This window comes from Miniopterus schreibersii (assembly GCF_964146895.1).
Source record: "Miniopterus schreibersii genome assembly, chromosome: 9".
In the NCBI taxonomy this organism is placed as follows: Eukaryota; Metazoa; Chordata; class Mammalia; order Chiroptera; family Miniopteridae; genus Miniopterus; species Miniopterus schreibersii.
Window position 1 is genome coordinate 46811086 of NC_138118.1, and position 24466 is coordinate 46835551.

The following is a 24466-nucleotide window of genomic DNA, read 5'->3' on the forward strand; positions in this document are numbered from 1 at the left end:
AATACCTTAGTATTATTATGAAAATAGTTTAAAACTCACGGACTCCCTGAAAGTGTCAGAGGTTGGCTGTCCCTCCATACCATACTGATCTGAAATAAGACAAGACAAGTGGATTTGGAGTTGGACAGGTTCGTTTCTAATTTTCTTTTTCAGTTTAAATATTCTATTAGTCTTCTAATTGCGGTAGAGTCTAACACAATGCTTATGGTATATATAGTGTAATGGTTAAAGAGTGTGCTCTGGAGGTAAAACTACCTGAGTTCAGATCCCACGTTGGTCACTTGCTATGAAATGTTAGGCAGGTTATTTAATCATCTCTCTCTGTTTTGAGGATAGTGTTAACATTACCTTCCTTGTGACACTACATGGGGATTAAGTAAATTGTTACATGTAAAGCCCTTAGTACCAGGTATGTGATAGTCAATAAAGGTAGACTATCACTTATTTGGTGTTTCTTTGTAATGTAATATTGAATACCACGTAACTATCTTAAAATTGCAGTAAAGTGAGATATGCAGCTTTTCTATATGTTTTAAATTTGCAAATGTATTTTCATAATTATTGAATTTTTGTTACTCTTGAAGGAATCTCGGAGGCTATATCAATTTCATTATGTGAACTGGCCAGACCATGATGTTCCCTCATCATTTGATTCTATTCTGGATATGATAAGCTTAATGAGGAAATACCAAGAACATGAAGATGTGCCTATTTGTATTCATTGCAGGTACAAAAGAATTTTAAAACCTAATTTTTGGATTTGCGTTACATCATTATGTGGGTTTTCAAATTATAAAAGGTACCTGAACCCGGAGGTAATTTTTCTTGTCTTTACCTTTAATTTACATTAGATTTTTTAAAAAGACTTTCATAGTACTTCTTTCATAAAATTGCTATCAATTTATCTCTTTAAGTGACTTGGATATTTACTGGTTAATTCAGTATTTAAAAGGAACACTGAAGATACTTTCTTATCCAATTGATCTGATTGTAATGCCTACATTAGTGAAAGGGCTGCTTTTTTATTTATGGGCCAGCAAGGTGACTTGACCATGAAGATAAGACAATCAGTTAACAACTTGGTTAATTAAAAAATATTTTTCTGTCGCTGACTGGTGGCTCAGTTGGTGTGGCATCCTGTACACCAAAAGGCTGCGGGTTCAGTTCCCAGTCAGAGCACATACTTAGGTTGTGGGTTCGATCTCCAGGGCTACCAGTCAATGTTTCTCACATTTCTCTCTCTCTGCCTCTTTCTCCCTCTCTCTAAAAATCAGTAAAAACATATCCTCGGGTGAGGATTAAAATATATTTTTTTTCTGTAGTTAATTCAGTGTTTAGTTCACCTTTTAATCAAGTAGTCAATTGGTTAAAAAGAAAAAAAACTAATTAATTGTAAAATTAAGATAAAGCAAATTCTTTGACTTGACTTATTTATTTATTTATTAAATTTATCTTTATTGTTGAAGTATTACAGATGTCCTCCTTTTTCCCCCCATTAACCCCTTCTACCCCACCCCCACCCAGGCTTTCACACTGTTTTCTTTGTCCATGGGTTATGCATATAAATTCTTGGTTAATCTCTCTCTACCCACCCACCCCTTCCTTCACTCTGAGATTTGTGAGTCTGTTCCATTCTTCTATGCCACTGTTGACTTCTTTACAGGTTATTTGAAATTATAAACAATAGTTTAAAATATCCAGTGGCCAGTCTTGTGGCAAAATCTTTGAGCACATCTGTAATTATTTCATAAGGATAGATATCTAAAAATATGTTTTATTGATTTTAGAGAGAAAGGAAGGGAGAAGGGACTGAGAGAGAGAAACGTTGATGTGAGAGAAAAACATTGATCAGCTGCCTCCAGTAGGGTGACCAGGAATCGAGCCAAACCAGTGACCTTTCAGTGCACCAGATGATGCTCAACAAACTGAGCCACACAGACCAGGGCAGCATAGAGATCTAAAAGTGGGATTTCTAAGTCAAAGGATTTGAAATACATATTTTTTAAAATGTTTTTTTTGATTTTTTTAGAGAGAGAGGAAGGGAGAGAGAAAGAGAAACATCAACATTGATCTTTTGCCTCCTGCACGGAATCAAACTGGTGACCTTGGTGCATGGGCAGACACACTCAACCATTTAGCCACACTGGCTGGCAGATTATGAAATGTTTAATGTTTTTCATACATATTATTTGTTATTCATAAAGCTGATGTTAATTATAATTAATCCTACCACTGCCAGTTTGTGGGAGTGCCTATTTCCCCAGAGTTGCCCCAGTCTTTGTTTTAATGCCTGTGATAGGAAAGCTTTCCCCCTTTTTTGGTCATTTATGTTCTTTTGTGAATTTCTTGTTTGTATACGTTGCCAAATTATTTTATAGTATTAATCATTTATCTCATACTAATTATACATTATGAATTCTTTACATATTGAAGATGTTAACTTTTAGTCATGGTTTTTATTCTGTCTGATTTGCCATGTATAAATTTTAAATTATTATGTAGTCAGAGTTGTGAATCTCTTCATTTATGATTTATTTCTGTTGAGATATACTCAGAAAGTTCTTCCCTAACACAGTAGTGCTTAAGGTTTTTCCTACATTTTTAGCACTTTATAGGTGTGGGTTTTTTTACATTTTCTTTTTAATCCATCTATAAATTTTTTTATGATTAAGGTATGAGGTAAGAATTCATCAACATTGATCTGCTGCCTCCTGCTAAGTTTCCATGTACCATTTATTGAGTGGTCTAGTCTTTCCCCTTTGATTGGAGAATTCACCATTATGTAATAAATACTTACATAATCTCAGATCTGTTTCTGAACTTTCTATTGTGTTTCATTTATTTGGTAGTCTGTGTCTCTGTAATATTACACTTTCATCCATCAAGTTTTAAATATATATTATTTAGCCCTAGTAATTCTTGGCTCTAAAATTCTAGAAATGTTTAAGAAATGTGTGGAACTGGCAAAAGTATCAGTGGTTTAAAATGAATATTTCTGATATTCATTATTAAGAGCTTTTTGAAAATCATAGTTGCTGGATTACGTGTTTAACAAACTACTTATACTTTTGTGGAATATCTTTGCAAGATATTTTGTTAGCTAGACAAGCTTTCTGAGGTAGAGTTAGACTTCCACAGTAAAGGCTTGTAGGTATTCTGAGTCACTTACTGTTGGAAGTTCTTTAAATTTAATAAAAACAAGACTTAAATATCAATGTTAAGGATGTTTGCCATGCACATTTAGTGCTTTAAGTAGAATTTTGTCAAATTTCTTAATTTTTTTCTTTTTTGCTTCTAAATATATTAACATGTTTATTTTATAGTTTTTTTAATCACAAAAATCAAATTGTTTTTTCAAACTTTATAGTGCAGGCTGTGGAAGAACAGGTGCCATTTGTGCCATAGATTATACGTGGAATTTACTAAAAGCTGGGGTAAGAATAATTTTTATGTAACATTATATCCAGTTGAACTATTAGGATTTTGAAATACAGTGACTAATTGCAGTAAATTACAGTATATGTTTTATTATACGTGTTACTTTTTTAGAAGTAGCTTTGCTACATAAGAAATACAGGTTAGGGAAAATATGAATGATGCATATTACCTTGAGATAATACACTGGGCAGCAAGGTAAACATGTTGTCATCCATTTGTTCTATGTGAATTAATACTTACATTAGGGATGTAAACTCTGCATTGACTTTTCAAAATACAGAATCCTCATTGTCTTTTTATATTTATTTTAGGTGTAAGTACAATTAATTCAGTAAATATTTATGCCTAAGTGGAAATATGGTATAATGGTTACGAATGCTGACTCTGGAGCCAAATTGCCCAGATTAATATTCTGGTTGTGTCATTTACCAGCTGTGGAATCTTGGTCAAATTACTTAATCTCATTGTGCCTCAAATTTCTTCATCTGAATATGGGAATCAGTATTAATAATTCATAAGAATTAACTTAATCATTGTAAAGTTCTTTATATGTGTGGCAATTAGCAACTCCTCAGTTCAGTGGTAGTTTTTATTGCTGCTTTTATTACCACTACTCTTTTAAAGAAATTGTGTTTGGTACTATGAAGGATATAGAGATAAATAAAACCCAGTCCTCGTTACAGATTTGAAAAACACAATTCCCCTTATTGTACATAGATTTAGTTCATTTGTTGATTCTATAATATGTTCATTTTCTGTGCATTAGTGGAAGGCTTTTAATTCCTCATAGCTTTGTGGTTTCCCTGAATATGTCAATCTATATCTTGTATAAAATAGGATTAATAAAATATTTAGTTTCTTTTCCTTTTCTCCCTCTATTCTTTCCTTTTATTTCCCCTGGTTTTTTGCCATTTTTCACTTTTGCTAGGGAATATTTGAATTTTAGATATTTTTTTATTTTTGTATTCCTCAAAACTGTAATCATCTCCTAATACTAAATTGAAAAATTTTAAGTGAATTAAATTTAGGTAGGAATCTATCACATTTTAACGTAAAAAAAAAAAAAATTGGGATAGGAAGAGGCATTTAGATGAATGCCAGCAAGCAAAATAAACATCTGATCATTTCAGAAGTTGTATACTTTTAATATAGTTCCTATTTGATTCAGTTTGACTTAGTGTAAATATAGTCTTGGGCCTTAGGTTGGTGTAAAAACCTTTTGATATATATATAAGGACACCCAAGCAGTAAATCTGGGAATTGTTCTGAACCTTTCTATCTTCATCACTCCAAAATATTCTTATTGATCCCCAAATTTTAATAGTTTTGCCTCAAATGTGCCTGCAATTTGTGTCTACCTTCCTTTTTTTTAATTTTTTTTTTTTTTTTAAATCCTCACCGAAGGATATTTTTTCTGTTGCTTTTTCAGAGAGTGTGGAAGAGAGAGACATTAACTGGTTGCCTCCCATACTTGCCCCAACCAGGACTGGGATTAAGCCTGCAAACAGGTTACATGCCCTTAGCCAGAATCAAATCCGGGATGCTTCAGTGCACGGGCTAACACTCTAACCACTGAGCCAAATTGACTAGGGCTTTCTTTTTTTTATACTGGTTCAGTAAATCTCTACCAAGTTTCTCTTCTTTTAAGAATGCCATCCTCCCTGCTACAGAAATTGCCTGAATATCAAGTCTTCTCATGTCAGCGTTGCCTACTGCAGTAGTTTTAATTACAAATGTACAAAAGAATTGTCTAGGGTAGTCAGTCTCCAGAGATGTAGCTGAGAGATCTGATTATTTTTACCTAGCTCTCTTAGCCGGTCCTTCTGTAGCTAGCCCAGGAAACACTGGGCTATGTAATGAGTTTAAACTCTATTGTGTTTATATAGTATGATCCCAACCAAGTAGCCTATCTTCTCTCCTTCTTGAATACTCCTTCTTTTAGTCTTAGGCTTTATCCACATCAAGCTTCTCAGGTCTCCAAATAGATATTTCCTTCACTTTTACTCCACACACCAATCATAGTTTGTCACAGCATTGTTGAATTGCAGTCATGGCTTGGCTCGACATTGTTTTGTTCACATCTGGCTCACTAGCTTGACCGTTGAGCGTCAAGATTAGCTTTGTGTTTACAATGCCAAGCAGTTCCTGATACAAGGTAGGTTGTGCTCAGAGAATATTTTCAGTTAGCCAGCATATATATAAGGTCTATATGAAAAGTTGAAGACTATTTTACAGTTTTTCTGAATAGTTATCCAGAGTTCATGAATTACATTCTTTGTTTTAGAAAATACCAGAGGAGTTTAATGTATTTAATTTAATACAAGAAATGAGAACACAGAGGCATTCTGCAGTACAAACTAAGGTATAGTTTTTTGTTTCACTTTATAAACTGTACTTTTAGAAATGCCTTTTTGGCTTTTTTAAATGTCTTTCCTTTGTTTAATATTTCATCTCTCCAATAGGAGCAATATGAGCTTGTTCATAGAGCTATCGCCCAACTGTTTGAAAAACAGCTACAACTGTATGAAATTCATGGAGGCCAAAAAATTGCTGATGGAGTGGTAGGTGTTCTTGGCCTATTAATTTTAGGAAACTTTTTACCAAGATGTAATATTTAGCTTTTTAATTGTCATCTTGTGTCTTATCTAACATGAGAATATCTGTGACTGTTATTATTTTTATTTAACCTTGATTTTAACTCCTTTCCTTCCTGTTTGAAACACCCAATTTTGATGGATATTTAATAACTCCAATATAAGTTAAGTAATATTCTAAATAAAATATCGTTGGGAAAATAGTTCTTATGCAAAAATCATATAATTCTTTGTTTCAAGACTAAATTACTTTTTAAAACATTAGCTGCATTGTTCCATAAACGAAAGTTTCCAAACCTAAAGAAAGGCTTAAAGAGTTTATTTGAGCCAAGGCTGAGGGCCAGACTTGAAAGCAAAATCTCAATGCATTGGGAAAATGCTCTGGAGAATGGCAGTTTTGCAGCTTATTGTATACAGTAAATCAAAGAAGATATAAGAAGGTGACATGAATTCCATTGGTGGTAGATTAAGGAGGCAGGAGAAACTAAAATGGGGAAATCTCTAGTACTGGATAAAAAGCAAAATGGAGAGGTACATATTTCTCTTACAGTGGTGGGTACAGGATAGTTAACATTTAATATATGTACTTTATAGAGGTATGCAGATAGAGAATAACGATGGGGAATGTTGGGATTGTCTTGTCCCAGTACCGAGGTGTTTATCTCTGGAAGTCTGGAGAAGAGATCATTGTGACACTTTAAGTATGTTATCCTAGATACAGAAAAACAATGTATAGGGCTTGCTAGAGGTAAAGATTGATTGATCACATAGGCCTAGGACCTGACTTGCCATTATAACCTGTTCAGTTAGGAATTTTTATGATCAACACATCCCATGTTATTACCTTTAGTTACTGAGCTTGTTAGGTCTGCCAGCTAGTCCCCTGAGCTTGTCAGGTCTGTCAGGTAGCCAGGCAGCCCCCTTTTCCTTCATAGTTCTCTCTCCTCCTCCCTCTCCTCCCTGCCAGCCCCACCTAAGTAATTATAAGTTGATTCTACATGAATTTTATTTTGTTCTTGGTCATAATGTTGTAAAATTTTGTAGTTATTTTGTACATGCTTTTTAATTATGTAGAATTATAGGACCACAATTGAGTCTCTTTTTGGCATGATTAAATTCAATGTCATTTTAGCCTTAAAAGATCTTACTAGAGAGAGGGCAGGATCAAGATGGTGGAGAGAGGGGGGTTGGGAGATGGGTGGAAAAGGTGAAGGGCATTAAGAAGTGCAGACTGCCAGTTTTAGAAATAAGTCACCAGGATGTAATGTACAGCATAGGGAATATAGTCAATAATATTGTAATAACTGTATGGTGCCAGATGGTTACTAGAAATATTGTGATCACTTCTTAAGGTATATAAATGTCTAATATTATGTTATATACCTGAAACTAATATAATATTATGTGTCAACTATAATTTAAGATAAATTTTAGCCCTGGCCGAGTGGCTTAGTTATTTGGGGCATCATCCCGTACACCAAAAGGTTTTGGTTTCAATCCCTGGTCTGGCCACATACAGGAGGCAACTGATGGATGTTTCTCACATCTCTCTCTCATTCACTCCTCTCTCCTTCCCCCCCTCCTCTCTCTCTAAAATCAATTTACTTTTTAAAAAAAATTTATCTTTATTGTTGGAAGTATTACAGGTGTCCCATTCCCCCCCCCATTGACCCCCTCCACTTTGCTCCCACTGCCTCCCCAGGCCTTCACCCCGTTGTTGACTGTGCCTATGGGTTATGCATATGTGCATATAACTTTGGTTAATCTCTTCCCACTCCCGCTTCCCTCTTTCCTCTGAAATATGATCATCTGTTACAAGCATCAATGTCTCTGGATCTATTTAGTTCGTCAGATTCTTTTGTTCATTAGCTTCTTCTTAAAGAAGACCCTTAACATTTCATGTAGTGCTGGTCTGGTGGTGATTAACTCCTTTAGCTTTTTCTTATCTGTGACGCTCTTTATCTGACTTTCAATTCTAAATGATAGCTTTGCTGGGTAGAGTAATCTTGGTTGTAGTTCCATGTTTTTCATCACTTTGAATATTTCTTGCCACTCCCTTCTGGCCTGCAAGGTTTCTGTTGAGAAATCAGCTGACAGTCGTATGGGTGCTCCCTTGTAGGTAACTAACTGCTATTCTCTTGCTGCTTTTAAGATTCTCTCTTTGTCTTTAACCTTTGGCATTTTAATTATGATGTCTTGCTGTGGGCCTCTTTGGGTTCCTCTTATTTGGGTCCCTCTGTGCTTCCTGGACTTGTAAGTCTATTTCTTTGCCCAGGTGGGGGAAGTTTTCTGTAATTATCTTTTCAAATAGGTTTTCAATGTCTTGCTCTTTCCTCTCCTGGCACCCCAGTAATACGAATGTTGGGCCTCTTGAAGTTGTCCCAGAGGCTCCTTCATATTTCTGGATTCTCTTTGCTCTTCTGGTTGGGTGTTTTTTGTTTCCTCATGTTCCAAATTGCTGATTTGATTCTCAGCATCCTCTACTGTTGATTCCCTATAAATTATTCTTCATTTCAGTTCATGTAGCCTTTATTTCAAATTGGTACTTTATTATGTCATTGATTTTCTCAATTATTTTCGTAATACTCTTACTAATACCCTTACGCATCCTTATGAACAAAATTCTGAACTCTGTATCTGTTAGCTTGCTTGGATCTATTTCATTAGTTCCTCTTCTAGAGATTTCTTCTATTCTTTCCTTTGTGACATGTTTCTTAGCCTTCACATTTTGGCTGCTTCCAGGTGTTTGTTTCTGTGTGTTAGGTAGAGCTGCTATGTGTCCTGGAATTTGTAGAGTGGCTTTGTGTAGTAGGTGTCCTGTAGGGTCCAGTGGCTCAGCCTCCCCAGTCACTTGAGCTGGGCCTTGTAGGTGCTCCCCTGTGTGGGCTGTGTGCACAGTCCTACTGTAGTTGAGCCTTGGTTGCTGTTGGCACCACTGAGAAGAATTGACCCCCTGGCCAATCAGCTGTGAGGACTAACTGCAACTACAGCCAGAGAGCTGCTGTGCTGGAGCCACCCCTATGGAGCAGGATTTACTTCAGTGGGACTTTGGTGTTCACCAAGTGTGCCCCTTGAGTGTGTCACTCGTGGATGTGGTAGGGTTGTAGTCCAGCATGGTCGAGTCTGACCACCAGGTGCACTGTCTCTGGGGCCTCCTGGGAGGTGCAAAGTCAGCCTGTGCCAGTGTCTTGCCCAGAGCCACCCAGAATGAGCTACACAGCACATCGTAGTTGACTTCTATTGTGCTGCCCTTGGAGGTGTCCAGGAGAGGCCAAGCTATGAGCCAATGCAGGCCGCTGCTAGTGCCAGGCCTGGGGCCACTTATCAAGCTGTATGGGGCACGCTACTGCTTGTTTGAGAGATTTTAGGAAAGTTCTAAGCATAAGGCTCGAGAGGCCACTTGCAGAGAAAAGCCCCTGGAAATGGCCTGGATGAGCCTGCAGCTCTGTGCGGGGAGGACTCACCACAGGAGCCATGGCCTCTGCCAGCTCTTCTGCCTGGGAGGAAGCTGCCCCTCCACCTCTCGCCCTAATTTCAGGCAGGTTAGTTCCTCCCCGGATGTCCCAGGTTCCTTTCAAGCTGCTGCGGGCACTGGGGCTCAGAGGGAGCTCATCCGAGTGAATCCGTGGGAAAGCCTGGGACTCCCACACCCTCCAGGACCCTCAGCCACAGTCCCCGCTGGTTTTCACAGCCCGAAGTTGTGGGGGGGGCCTCTTCTCGACCCTGGAGCCCTGGGCTGGGGGCCTGCTGTGGGGCTAGGACCCCTCACTCCTCCAGGAAACCTCTACCACCAAGATGTCTCTCCTGGGTTTAAACCGGGTGTGGGTCCACAGCCATGTTTCTGGTATTCAGCCCCGATCCACCCCCGTCTCCGCCCCTCCTACTAATCTTGATGCTGCTTCAGTTCCCTGGTTGCAGGGCTTCTGTTCAGCCAGATCTCAGGAGGCTCTGAGTGATGTGATTCTGTATTTTGGTTATAATTTTGATGTGGTTGCGGGAGGCAGCGGGTACAGCTGTTACCTACGCTACCATCTTGATTCTTCACGTAAAATTCAATTTAAAAACAACAACATATCCTCAGATGAGGATTAAAAAATTTAAAAAATAAAGGAATTTGTATTATTACATAAAATGCTTCATTAGTCATTTCTGTGAGAATATTTTATTTTCTGAGAAGACTGGCACATTAAAATTATAGCAATTTTAGTTTTTCTATTTCCTGGGAATTATAAGAATGTTTAGTTTCTGTAATCTAATCAGATCAGCTCATTTATTTATATTTTTTCCAGAGTGGTTAAATAATTTACTGTTCTATTTCGACAACAAAAATCTGTCCATTGAAGCATTCCAGGAATAAATTTAGCTAATTTCTTCTTTTTTTTTTACAAATACTCAGTGGAAATCATATATATGACAATTCAAGTTGCCATGCTTCAGGATGTTCTTAGAACAAATGTCTATTGTTCACCATCCTACAGTCTTTCACAGATAACACTGTTTTGATAATTTTGTTTTAAAATCAGGTATATATTCTTTCCCCCCCTAAAAAAAATTTAAATATAAATTTTAGAAAAAAAGATGTTAGTGGCTCTTCAAACTTTTAACCTGATAAAAACATATATTCTTATCTTGTTCTCTTTTCTGCCTGTTTTCTGTCTCTAGTTCTCTTATTTCCTCTCTCTGTTTAATCACCTTGTCCCTGAAGATTTGGGGCTATTTTTTTTTTTTTAGTAAAAGTTTTTTACATTTTTATCACTGAACCTAAGACAACTACATGATAAACCAACTTAGCTCCAATAATTGAAATAAAATGAGGAAATGAGTTGCAAAGTTTTGTAACTTGTTTTCCTTTTTCCTCTTTACATGATTTTGGCAGTTTCCCAGACTGTGTGAAATTTCTTGGTTTTACAAATGAGAGATTTGTTATCAAATGCTGATCTCAATGTGTTAATGTCATCTAACATTGATTCATGAGTTTTAGGGACTGTGTATTTCCTTTATTAGCCAAGTGAAAATTTTAGATTTTTAAGATTAATTTATATGACCTCATTCTTCTTCATTAACATAAGAATGATTGTGCACCTTGGCCTCATTTATTGCCATCATTTTTCCCTTTTAGTTATATAAAGCCTGTTATAACCTGTGCTGACTGTGGCCAAGTATTTTCTAATATTGAATAGAATGCTAATATATTATTGTGTGTAGTCTTACCTAAATTGAGATTCATTTAATATTTCAAAAAGCTAAGTAGGTTATTCATTTTTCTTTAAACTTTAATTGAAAAATATACTTGTTATTTCCCCATAAATGCAGTATTAATTTCAAAGTTAAGTTTTTTATACTACAGAAATATAGATGTTTTAGACTGCCATTTCCTTAGTATATAGAAGTGAAAAATATTCTAACCATTACTTTTTCCTTTTTATTGAATTTATTGAGGTAACACTGGTTAACAAAATTTTATAGGTTTCAAGTGCACAATTCCACAACACATGATCTGCACACTGTATTGTGTGTTCACCACCAAGCCAAGTCTCCTTCCATCACCTCTCATCCCCCCTTTACACTCTTGTACCTTCTCTTCACCCTAACCATCACATTTTTAGTCATATAGAAAATTTTTTAAATTTATTTTTTATTGAGCTATAATCTACATACAAGATTATATTAGTTTCAGGTGTACAACATAGTGATTCAATATTTGTATCTATTGTGAAATGATCACCAAAATAAGTCTAGTTAATATCCATTATCACACATAGTTTAAAATTTTTTTCTCTAGTGATGAGAACTTTTAAGATTTACTCTCTTAGGAACTTTCAAATATATAATACAGACTGTTAACTACAGTCACCATGTGTACATTACATCCCATGACTTTATTCAGTCTTCACAGAGGGATATGTTTACTTATTTTAGAGAGAGAGAAAAACATCAATGTGAGAAACATTATCAGCTGCCTCCTATATGTGCCCCTACCAGGGATCGAACACACAACCTAATTATTTGCCCTCACTGGGAATTGAACCCACAGCGTTTTGGTGTATGGGATGATGCTACATCCAATTAAGCCATCTGGCCAGGGCCCCATGATTTATTTTATAACTGTAGGTTTGCACCTTTTGACCCCCTTTCACCCATTTTGCCTATTTCCCACTCCTGCTTCTGGCAAGCACCATACTGTTCTCTGTATCTATTAGTTCTGTTTTGTCTTTTTGTTTTTAGATTCCACATATAAGTGAGATCATATAGTATTTGTCTTTCCCTGATTTATTTCACTTAGTATTAATGCCATCAAGGTTCATCCATATTGTTGCAAATGGCAAGGTTTTTTTTCTTTTTTATGGCGGAATCGTATTCTAGTATATGTGGAGAGCACATTTACTCGATCCATTCATTCACTGATAAACATATAGGTTGCTTCTGTGTCTTGGCTGTTGTAAATGAAGATGCAGTGAATTTTGGGGTGCATATATCTTTGTGAATTTATTGTCTCCTTTCCTTGGGTAAATACCCATAATTGGAATTCCTGGATCATATGGTAGATCTATTTTTAATTTTTTAAGGACTCCCCATAATGTTTTCAATAGTTGTTGCACCAATCTACATTCCCACCAATAGTGCACAAGGGTTCCCTTTGCTCTACATCCTTTCCAACACTAGTTGTTTTTTAAAATAATAACCATTCTAACAGTTCTCGTTGTGGTTTAAATTTGCAATTCCCTCATGAATAGTGATGTTGAGCACCTTTTCATGTACCTGTTGGCCATCTATATGTTTTTGGGAAACTGTCTATTCAGATTGACCATTTTTTAATTGGATTTTTTTTCTATTGAGCTGTGTAAGTTTATATATTCTGAATATTAAGCCCTTATCAGATATATGCTTTGAAAATGTTTTCTCCCATTTGGTAAGTTGCCTTCTCATTTTGTTGATACTTTCCTTTGCAGTGCACATGCTTTTTAGTTTAATGTAGTGTCACTTGTTTACTTTTGCTTTTGCCTTTGCTAGAAAAAATTTTAATGCAGTATTGAATGTTGTATTTTTAAACCTTTTAAACTATATTTAAGTAATCTCCAGAAAATGATATGTAATAAATATTGTATTGCTCTCATACTTTTGTTTTTCATTACTGATTTTTTTTAATTTTTAGGTTTTTATCTATAAATTAAACTCCCTTTTTACTCGCCTGAACTTCGCACTAGGATTATAATTTTAATTATAGATTGTTTTTGTCTCATGGGTCAGTCAGAGGTTTACAGATAGCTAAGGAATTCAAGAAAAATCACACATTGTATGAAATGAGATGAAATAATACCCAATAGCAGATCAGTGGTTACTTTAAACCTACTTTCTTGTTCTCATTGCTGGTACATAGAATATACACATTAAATGTCTGCTAACTGAACTTAAAATGTTAAACTATGTCTTTGCATTTTGATAAGCTGACATGGCGACTGCTGAATTTTCCATTTGGACAAGATGGGCTTTCCTATTTTGTATAACGGAAAAACAACTTCCTATAGAATCCATTCTGGGGAAGCTATGCTATATCTGATGAGAGTATCAGATTCCTGTAGAATCCATTCTGAGGAAGTTGTGCTATATCTGATGCTATATCTATTTTGCTTAAAGTTGTGTACCATTATGTCTGGCACTATATGGTGTATGTATAAAACTCAGTGGATGAATGGATAAAAAAATGGAAGAACAAATGGATAGAAGAAAAGATAGCTTATCATTTCAGATAATTTTCTAATACTTTCCTCTTAAAAAATTTTGTTTTCTAAGTACTTTTAAATACAGGTGACTGTTCTTATAGCATTTTTACACATGATTGGAGACCCTGAATCCCAGTTAGAGAAAATATAGAATCTAAAAAATTGGGGGAAATTATCTTAAAACTGTGTAGTTGAATAAGATGATTTGAAATAATGTTACTTACCTTTCTGAACCTATGGTGTGAAACACCATCATAGATCTCCATTTATTATTTCTCTGACAACTTAATTTAGAGGTAAAATAAAGAAAAAAGGCTCTTAAAACAAGTTCTACATTCCAGAAATATTTTTGTAGAAATACTAGTTTGAAATGCTAGTCAGCAATATAAGACTCTATAATAAATGCTGTTTATTAGAGGTATTTATAATTAAAATGACTTTCCAGACTAGGAGATCTAAAGAGAAAATTTATTCTGAAATCCAGTACTGTATTTCTTGGGATTTAGAGACACCTCAGTAAGCAAACTATCTGTAAGGTATGCGTTCATGCCTTTTTATCTTGTATATAAAAGACACCACCACCAGTTCTCAACACCAGGATTTTCAATTCTAGAATGATTGTATAATAGCAACAGTAGTTTGTGTTGTGGTCCTGCTGTGTTTGTGTTGTACGTTTTAGATGTGATACTAAATTCTGAATATTTTTTTCCTCAAATAATGTTCTTTAATTTTAAAGCACCCTGCTTTAATACTTATTTTCTTCTATAGCTGATGATATACCCATAAGTGTTTGATAATTAGGTTCTGATTTTTTGTTTTACTGCCTTTGATACATCTCTGTTATGTGGGGAATATTAATACACAAAATCACTTCTGCTAATGGGTGAAGGTGGTCAACAGTGAAAAATAATAATAATAATAACTTTACCAAGCTCTGCCTGAAGCAAGAGAATACACTAGAACCTAGTCTTCAATGGGTTAATTTCTGAAATCCCTTTCAACTTCAAAAGTTGGAGATTATTTTAACTGGTAATAAAAAGCAGCCAAACAGCTATATACATTAGGACAAATGTGGTGCCAAAAATGTATAAGAGTACAGTAAACATCATTTTAGGTAAAAACTAGGAGTCCAAGAACAACATTGTTCTATTCCGAAGTCCAGTGACTAGGAAGTTTTGTCATGTTATGTAGGCAATGGGTCCCTAAGTATTGCCACATTGATTCCTTTCACCATATGAAATTCACATGCTCAAAAAGCTTACCTCCTCCAGAAGTTCCTCTTTCTCTTTTTTCCTTTCTGTTTATGGCTCCACCATTCTCTTATTTACCTAGAGTGAGGGATCCTTCATGACACCTTTCCTTTGTCATATGTAGTCATTTGCTGGCAAATGCCCATACTTTCTCTTCTTGTTCCCCTCCCAGCTGTTCCCCCTTCCATCCTGGTGTTTTTGTCAAAGTCTTATTGATTCCTTAATGCCATGCAACATGCTACCTTAATATTTTCAACTTCTTAATGTTCTAAATATATTCTTAATAGTCTCCTTTCTCTGATTTGGTAGCTTCTTAGTACTGATTTTACCACTTTATGGTTTTATTATTAACCTTTTACTTTTTTGTTTGGTGATATTATCAGACTATACACTTCTTGAAGTTAAATATTGTTTCCTTTACATTTTTGTACCTTCTTCAGTGCTTACTCTTCAGTGCATTTCACATGTAGACCCACAAAGCCTTACCTACTATTTCAAAATTCAAAATGCTCTGAAAACCTAAAGTTGTTTTCCTGTGTGTGTGTTTGGTATTATACTCATTTGGCAGCAAAACCTGACTTTACTTGACATGAGGCTGATATTTATGTTGTAACTAGGAAAAATAGCTGTTTTTTTTAATAGGTTAGAAACAGATTAGTAGAAGCCGTTTCACGTGGTTCACCCTTCATCTTTATTTAACCTACTTAATGTGGTATTTATAGATTTTGGTACAAAAATATTTATGTGTTATAGGAATGGTTGTATAATTAATAGGATAGTAAACAAATGAATCATTAATATGTCAGAGGTATTTTTATGATGCAAAGAGTCTCTAACCCAGCTGGCGTGGCTCAGTAGTTGAGCACTGACCTATGAACCAGGAGGTCGAGGTTCCATTCCTGGTGAGGGCACATGCCCGGGTTGTGGGCTTGATTCCCCAGTATTGGGCGTGCCGGAGGCAGCTGGTCAGTGACTTTCTCATCATTGATGTTTCTGTATCTCTTTCCCTCTCCCTTCTTTTCTCTGGAATCAATAAAAACAACCAACCAACCAAATAGTCTCTAAATTCTGAAGATATCTGAGGATCTAAAAGTGAAGTGACCAGAAGTCTTGATTTTTCTGAGGCAATACCAATTTATACTTGTTGTCTAGGTATAATAATAGTGCTCCCCCTTTCATTCTCAAAAGCCCAGACTTGGGTAATAAATTATGTGTTCACCCTACCTATAGCAGATATCCCTGCAACAGGTGCCTCTGTTATAAGTGGCTTTAAGAATGAGAACATTCAGTCTCATGATGTATCTCTTTTGTTCTGACCAGAGTAAGATGCATAAAACTCTTCTAATACATCTGATTATGTATTAGGAGACAGGATGCACTAGAAATTGATGGAAAGTTGAGATCTCTGTGTTTTTTAGTGGGGAGTACTTATAAAAAAGGACACTGGCAAGAAACAGTTATAAAGACAAAGAGGCTGCCATGATGGACATAGCATTTTTATTTTCTCAGAAGGTAACTAAAGTTTTAGAGTTCCTTAATTGATTATAGTATATGAGTACATGCAGAGATGGCTTTCCCCCCCTAAAATTATCTGAGGTGTAGGCATTGGTGAAAAATAATTTCTTATCTACTCACTGGTCCAGAATTAACATAGCCTAGCTGGATAAAAATGAGGTACTACTGAGACTGAAACTAATTCCAGGCAATGGTTTATTTCATAATTTCATAGCTCCTCTACTCACAATTCTAAACACACCTAGGATTCTTATAGCTGTATTGACACTAGAGCAACTGTGTTAGTGATATCCCTGGTCCTTGTGACCACTGAGAACTGAGGGTATTCCTGGGTGGGTTCTCCCTGCCTTTTTGGGATTCATTTGGTCAGGCAGTGATATTGGGGCTATATACACTAATGGAGGGGGGCACACCATAGAGAAAGAGGGAGGATAGGATAAGGAATGATTAAAGTGAGTTCTGGGATCTGTTTAATAAAAGTACTAGGTAGCAATAGGAGTCCAAAAAAGGCTGGAAAAGTGAAAGGTATAAGCCCTATTTTGTTGGCTTTTTTCCTTTCTCCACGTACTAAATTTCTAGTGTAGTGATGCCTTAAAAAAACTATCTTCTTTGATCTTTATTTTCTTGGGAAATCTGTTTTGATTTTGGGAGGTTTTTTTGTTTGTTTTTGGTGCCGAAACCCAGGAAAATCTATTTCTTTTTACAGTAGCATTACAGTAGCACTTGAAATATGTTGAAATGCTACTGTACACAATTGATTTTTCAGTAACTGGAGATGGACTGGGTTTTGATAGTTCTTCAGGCTACAGTATAGAAAATATAATATCCATTTTGTTACTTGGAAGAATTAGTATTATTTGAAAAACTCAAAAGCCCAGAAACAATTTATTTGAAATAAGAGGAAATCAACTTAGCCTGGCCGCCGGGCTTGGCTCAGCGGTTGAGCGTCGACCTAGGATCCAGGCGATCGAGGTTCGATTCCCAGTCAGGGCACATGCCCGGGTTGTGGGCTAGCTGATCAGTGACTCTCATCATTGATGTTTCTATCTCTGTCTCTCCCTCTCCTTTCCTCTCTCTGAAATCAATAAAGATATATATTTTTTTAAAAAAAAAAAAAAAAAAAAAGAGGAAATCAACTTATTTTTCTAACTTTAATGAAGCGTTTTTTTCTTTCTTGGCAGAATGAAATTAACACTGAAAATATGATCAGCTCCATAGATCCTGACAAACAAGATTCTCCTCCTCCCAAACCACCAAGGACCCGCAGGTATTGTACGTCGCATTTTCTTTGAAAGGATACTTTTATTTTACTCACTGTTAATTAAAACAACAAATTTTGAATACTTTAAGTTTTCTTTATAATTTTTACTATTACTTTGTTTAGGATGTAGCATATATATGGCAACTAATTTGTTACTGGTGTAGTACATAAATTTTGTTTCATTTGATAAAATTTCAGTAGTATACTGTATCAGAACAGTGATGCATAAACCATGAATCTGATTATAGCTCATGTTTTGGTTTGTGGTACTAGTAAAAATTTAAATATTCTAAAGATTACAATTTCTCTTAATAACTGTACAGGTAATATGATTGCCAAAAATTGCATTCATATTGAAGAAATTATGTGAAGATGTTTCATAACATTACTAGCAAGATTTTCTTTCATACTGAGATCATTTATTTTTAGTTTTATTTTTTAGTTACAGTTGGCATTCAATATTATATTAGTTTTAGGTGTGTGGCATAGTGGTTAGACAATTATATAATTTTCTAAGTGATTCCCTTGATAATTCTAGTACCCACCTGGCAGACAGCCAGGCTGCTTTGTCTCAGTGATTGAGCGTCAGCCCATGAACCAGGACGTCAGGGTTCTCTATCAGGGCACATGGTTGGGTTGCGGGCTCCATCCCGAGTAGGGGGTACAGGAGGCAGCTGATAGATGTTTCTGTCTCTCACTCTCCTTTCCTCCCTCTCTCTAAAAATCAATAAAAACATATTTTTTAAAAATTGAGCAGACAGATGATTGCTTCTCCCATACCTGGTCATACACACGAGGGATTTACTCTGGAGTGTCTGAATCAGGGAATCTCTTGATTCAGGGACATCAGGTCCAGTTGATGGGGTTGTAGTGTCTTACTGAAAACCGGAATCTGCATGCTGAATAATGAGATCCTCCAGCTCCCCTGCCCATGAAATAACTGGATGGTAAAAAATTAGCTATTGGAAGTAATAGCAAAACTTTATTTTTAAAAAATTTTTTAATTTTTAAAAAATATATCTTTATTGATTTCAGAGAGAGGAAAGGAGAGGGAGAGAGAGAAACATCAGTGATGAGAGAGTCATTGATCGGCCGTCTCCTGCACGCCCCCCGATGGGGGATCAAGCCCCAAAACCAGGCATGTGCCCTGACCAGAAATCAAACCGTGATCTTCTGGATCCTAGGTCAATGCTCAACCACTGAGCCACGCCTGGCCGGGCAGCAAAACTTTTTAAAACAGAAAGCCAGAAGAGAATCAAGGAAATCTCCCATGAGTATGAACAAATAGAAACAGATAGAAAATCGGAGAGAGAAGATAAGAAATTAGAAGATCAAACCAGGAAGTCTGTCAAAAATACAATTCACGTTCAGAGGAATAGGAATTAGATTTACAAAATTCTAAGGGAAAATTATTTCTAATCTAGAATTATATACCTTTTCAAAAAAATCAATAACCTTGAGGATACAGTACTTAAATATACAAGGCCTCAAGAAATTTGCCTCGTATATATAGTTCTTAGGCTAGAGGATATAACCCACCAAAGCAAGGGAGTGTATCTAGAACAAGGAAGATGGGACCTGGGAAACAGGATTGAACATCAGCTCTGTGGTAGCCTAGGGAAGCAGTAGCCCACACTAGAGCAGGAGGCCCAAAGTTTCTAAGAGGGAAGCCTGTGGTGTTGATAAGTTACCTGGTGTGCTCGACTACTTGAGAGGAGGTGTACAAATTTGCAGTGAAGTTAGAGGAAGGGCTGAATTACTGATGATACACAGAGAACCAAACCATCAGAAACCCAAATCAATTAGTAGGGGAAAACAAGAAGTTGTATAAGAAGAGATATAAAATCAGCTATCACTGGTAAGAATAATTAAACTATAGTCAGATTGAACTAAACAAAAATTACAGTATTAGAGTATTGGGAAGATGAAGAAGACACATAGGAGGAAGACTATAGAGAACATATGAAATAGATAATAAAAAACACACCAGTTTATGCATTTTGAGATGAAGGTAAATCTTAGAAGCAGCTACTTAAAAATGTTGAAAGTTGATATCTGGGTAGCTGAAAGGGTATGGGAGGGATTACAGTTTTGCATTAAAATTCTTGTATTTGACTTTTTAAACTGAATACATGTATTACCTTGTTAAACATTTAGTTTGACAAATTATGATTTTTTTCTCATAACCAAAGACTCGACTGACTTTTAATATAATAGACTTAACTGCATAATTGTTACGCATCAGCTTATTTTACAAAGAACGAACATTCTTACAATAGCCTTTTGTTAATGTTTGTTTTCAGTTGCCTTGTAGAAGGGGATGCTAAGGAAGAAATACTGCAGCCACCAGAGCCTCACCCAGTGCCACCCATCTTGACACCTTCTCCCCCTTCAGCTTTTCCAACGGTCACTACTGTGTGGCAGGACAATGACAGATACCATCCAAAGCCAGTGTTGCACATGGTTTCATCAGAACAACATTCAACAGACCTCAACAGAAATTATAACAAATCAGCAGAACTTCCAGGGAAAAATGAATCAACTGAACAGATAGATAAAAAATTGGAGCGAAATTTAAGTTTTGAAATTAAGAAGGTCCCTCTCCAAGAGGGACCAAAAAGTTTTGATGGGAACACACTCTTGAATAGGGTACACGCAATTAAAATTAAATCGGCTTCACCTTGTATAGCTGATAAAATCTCTAAGTCACAGGAATTGAGTTCAGGGGATCTAAAAGGTGGTATTTCTCAGAATTCTTGCGTGGACTGCAGTGGAACACCGTCAAATAAAGCTCCAGTTATCCCACAAGAAGAATCACAGAATTCAGACACACCTCCAAGGCCAGACTGCTTGCCTCTTGATGAAGAAGGACATGTAAAGTGGTCATTTCATGGACCCGAAAATACCCTATCCATGCCTGATTCATCTGAAGGGAAATCCTCAGATACCCTCTGTCAAACCATGAAAACTGTGAGTTTAACACCGAGCCCCACAATACAAGTTGAAACCCATGATCTTGTGGATCATCATAGCAGTTCACCTCTATTCAGAGCACCCCTCAGTTTTACTAATCCTCTTCACTCGGATGACTCAGACTCAGATGAAAGAAACTGTGACGGTGCTGTCACCAAGAATACAACTAATATTTCAACAGCAAGTGCCACAGTTTCTGCTGCCACTAGTACTGAAAGCATTTCTACAAGGAAAGTATTGCCAATGTCCATTGCTAGGCATGATATAGCAGGAACAATACATTCAGGTGCTGAAAAAGGTAATAATAGTATCTAACACTTAAATATTTTTACTATGTGCCAGTCACTGTTCTAAGCACTTTAGCTGTATTAATTCATTATGCTTTATTCCACACTTTACTCTAGAACCTACAGCAAAATTTCATTATTTTACACACAATTTTTTTAAAGTAAGCTTTTATTTATTACCTTAATTTGATCGTGTTGCATTGCTGGATTTTATGTTTTCAAAATGTTTCAATTGTTGAAATATTTTTCTCGTTTTCTTCTATATTACAGCTTTTAGTATTTTACATGGGTCAAAAATCTGACTGTATAATAGAAATAATTTAAGGAAGACAATTGCTTAAAGTAACAGTGGCACAAATATTGTAGAATGGCTTGATTGGCCATTTAATTCCACTCATGTTTATAACAAATACTTACTTTGTTATCTTTTTTATGCCCTTTTAAAAACAAAAGTTTAAAATTTTCTTCTTAAGTGCTTGAAAAAGAGGCTGCTTTCAATCCTGAGTTTAACCCAAGAAGCAATATTGCAACTACTCAGCAGACTGGGAATTTTAATCCAATCAGTAGTGAGTGGGATATATCTGTATCTAGTCTTCACTGGCTGTTTTTTAATTAAGCAGTCTTAGCAGTTCTACATAATGCGAGCACTTAGTTCCCAAGATACATTATTGGTTGTTGAAACTTTGATCTGGTAAAAATAATCCTTTCTTAAACAGACCAAATAGTTGAGAGCAAATGTATAAACATGAAAGCTATTTACTGATAGATTATCAGTGGTCATTTATTTGTTAGTGAATTTTAGTAGTGACATATGCAGACTTATTTATAATGTGCTGGCAAAATAAGTACTGTGAACTTGAAAGATGATTTTCTTTTTCTCTTTCTGACCCAATAAGTACCACCCATACTATAGTGCCTTTACTTTTTCCAGCTCACACATACTGTATTTTTTATCTTGAGAATGTATCTGATAGAGTAGGTAAGAGTCTAGACTAGTTTCCTAAATTTTAGGATTCTCTATATTCTTGATTCTTTGTTTTTATTTGAAGGATCTTCAGAAGATATTTTTCAACTTCAGAGGTTGAAAAATAACTACCAAGTTGTAACTTCTCAAGAAAATATATAGACAAGAAATTTTCATTAGGGGCTTTTTAAATTTTTTTGGCATATCAGGCATGTGCCTTGAGCTTAGGAAATGTATTTTTTTTAACGACTACTAGAAATAGGATTTGGTGAGGACCGGAAGGATGCATGATGTGATATGCTTATTAAATTTACTGCCACATGCCCAGTCTTTTGGTGATAACAGGAGTTTCTTTAAAATACCATATACTGTTCAAGGATAGTTGAAAGCACCCTACTGTATAGCAGTTCACTTCTGCTTTATTTTATTTGTATTTCCAAGCAAAGATAGAGCTATAAATGTGATTTCTGGTTTCTTTTTACTCTGCCCTGACTATGCTACATTAGTTTGGTATTAACTAAAGCTTTTCCTGTATAAGTGTTCTGTGCTGCAGTGTAAATACAAGTAGTCGTGTTTTTAATGTTATTAATTATTTACCTTGTAGATGAACCATTGGCTCAAGTAGATGTATGTTTGTTTTAGAATTCGTTAGGGAATTAAAGAGAATAATTTTGTTTTGATACCTAAAACAACCTTTGGTATAAGTTACTGCCTGACAAAAATTCCTGGCTATGAATTCTGATTTTAAAACGGACGCGGGTGTCCTGAAAGATTTCTCAAACTTGGCTACACTAGGCCTCATACAGTATATGATTTGCAAAAGCCTGTGTAAAATGCGCAGTCTTTGGTTGAATAATGTCTAAAACAAGTTTATAACATAGTAAAGACAATCCAAAACATGCAGTTGAGAAGCAAGGACCACAGTTGTAAAACAAAAAAGGCTTTTAGAGTGAGGACTTTAAGAGTCATTAGAGAACAGGTATAGAGTTCCTGAAAGATCATTGATAATTAATGTTATCAAGCAAGGCAGCCCTTTCTGATTTGTTGACTTAATTATGAAATGGCACCACAATGCCAAGGTTATGCATCCCTTCCTTCCAGCAGCCATCTCCTCACTGTGAGGTGTTAGTAACAAAAGGGCAAGGGGAAGAATGATGATGGCTCAGACTGTTACTACTAGATAAGGTAGCTAGTTCTTGAATGGCTTAACTTTTTATGCAAGAGAGTGTTCCAGTACTTGTGTTAGATATATAAAGTTGAACTGGAATTCTCCTCTCAGCAGGATGCAGAACTATATTTTCTTATATCTTCATCTAAATAAATGTAGAAGGGAAAAGAGCAATCCTATTTGGCTTGTGCTTCTTGAAAATTGAGAATGCTTTACTTGATTTTCAGTCTTTTTTTTAATGCATAGCTTATCAGATGTAAAATGGCAAAGTATCAAGGCGAGATTGTTCTTTTTTTAATAATTACAGGATCCTCACATTTCCCTTTCTTTACCTCGTCCTTCCTAACCTGAGAGTGGAATTGTATCCTCATGTTTTCTTTCTCTACCTCCAGTGAAACCTCAAAAGATCTAATATTACATTATTCACCCTATGCCATAATAAGGCTGATTAGGCTTATTTAATGTATTATTAAGAGCTAAGAGCTAATTTTGTTTTTATTGAAAAGCTTTTATATGGCTTCAGTCAGTATTCTAATAGAGTCATGTGCCTCTGTTAAGATTTTAGTCAATGAATGAACATTCAAAAAAACTTGTTATGTATATTAGAAAAATAACTAGTACTTCAAATCTGTTAGTCATTACTATTTAAAATATGAAATACATACATAGTTAAGTTAAAAATGAGTGGAATTTAAAAAGTAAATAAGACAGATGGTACGAAGTATGGCAGAACTTATGCAGTTAAGCAGTTGATTCCAGTTTGGGAAACACTGGCTTAAGTCAAATAACCAAAGCTTTCCATTGTGGACTCAAAGCATCATCAGCCCCCTCAATAGAGAAGTCACTTGTCCACTGTCTTTTCTACTGGAGACTGCCTTCTACTTAGAGGACAGCGTGATAATGTTTGCAGGGTGCTGGGAAAGTTATGAGAGAATCATTTTCTCTGTGTGATGGGTTTTATTTGTTCAGTATGCCTTGTAATTGTTGACAACAAGTCAAGTGGTAAAGATTTGTTTATTTTTCGCATTTAAAAAAACTGGTTCTCTTAGATATTTGTGGTAGTTTTAGAATGTCAAGAAAGGTCTCTTACTTCGTTTAGATAAAAAGTTCATTTTTAATGAGCCAGCATTTTTAACAAGTTCATAATTTGTCTAAATTTTATGTATTTAATATAGATGCTGATGTTAGTGAAGATTTACCTCCTCCACTCCCTGAAAGAACTCCCGAATCTTTTGTAGTAGCGAGTGAACATAGTGAGTATCTCTTCTGTTTTTACAAAAATACTTCATACTTTA

General features: G+C 35.7%; 1 protein-coding gene across 2 annotated transcripts in view; it reads left to right on the plus strand.

Moving 5' to 3' along the window:
* The window catches only part of PTPN12 (protein tyrosine phosphatase non-receptor type 12), a 97141-nt gene that overhangs the window by 66982 nt on the left and 5693 nt on the right, over nt 1-24466 (plus strand). For both annotated transcript variants that reach the window (XM_081146792.1, XM_081146793.1), the window contains exons 8-14: nt 585-727; nt 3368-3434; nt 5723-5800; nt 5901-5999; nt 17700-17785; nt 20083-21050; nt 24347-24424. In XM_081146792.1, coding sequence (XP_081002918.1) covers nt 585-727; nt 3368-3434; nt 5723-5800; nt 5901-5999; nt 17700-17785; nt 20083-21050; nt 24347-24424 — 1519 coding nt within the window. The remainder of the gene's footprint in view (nt 1-584; nt 728-3367; nt 3435-5722; nt 5801-5900; nt 6000-17699; nt 17786-20082; nt 21051-24346; nt 24425-24466) is intronic.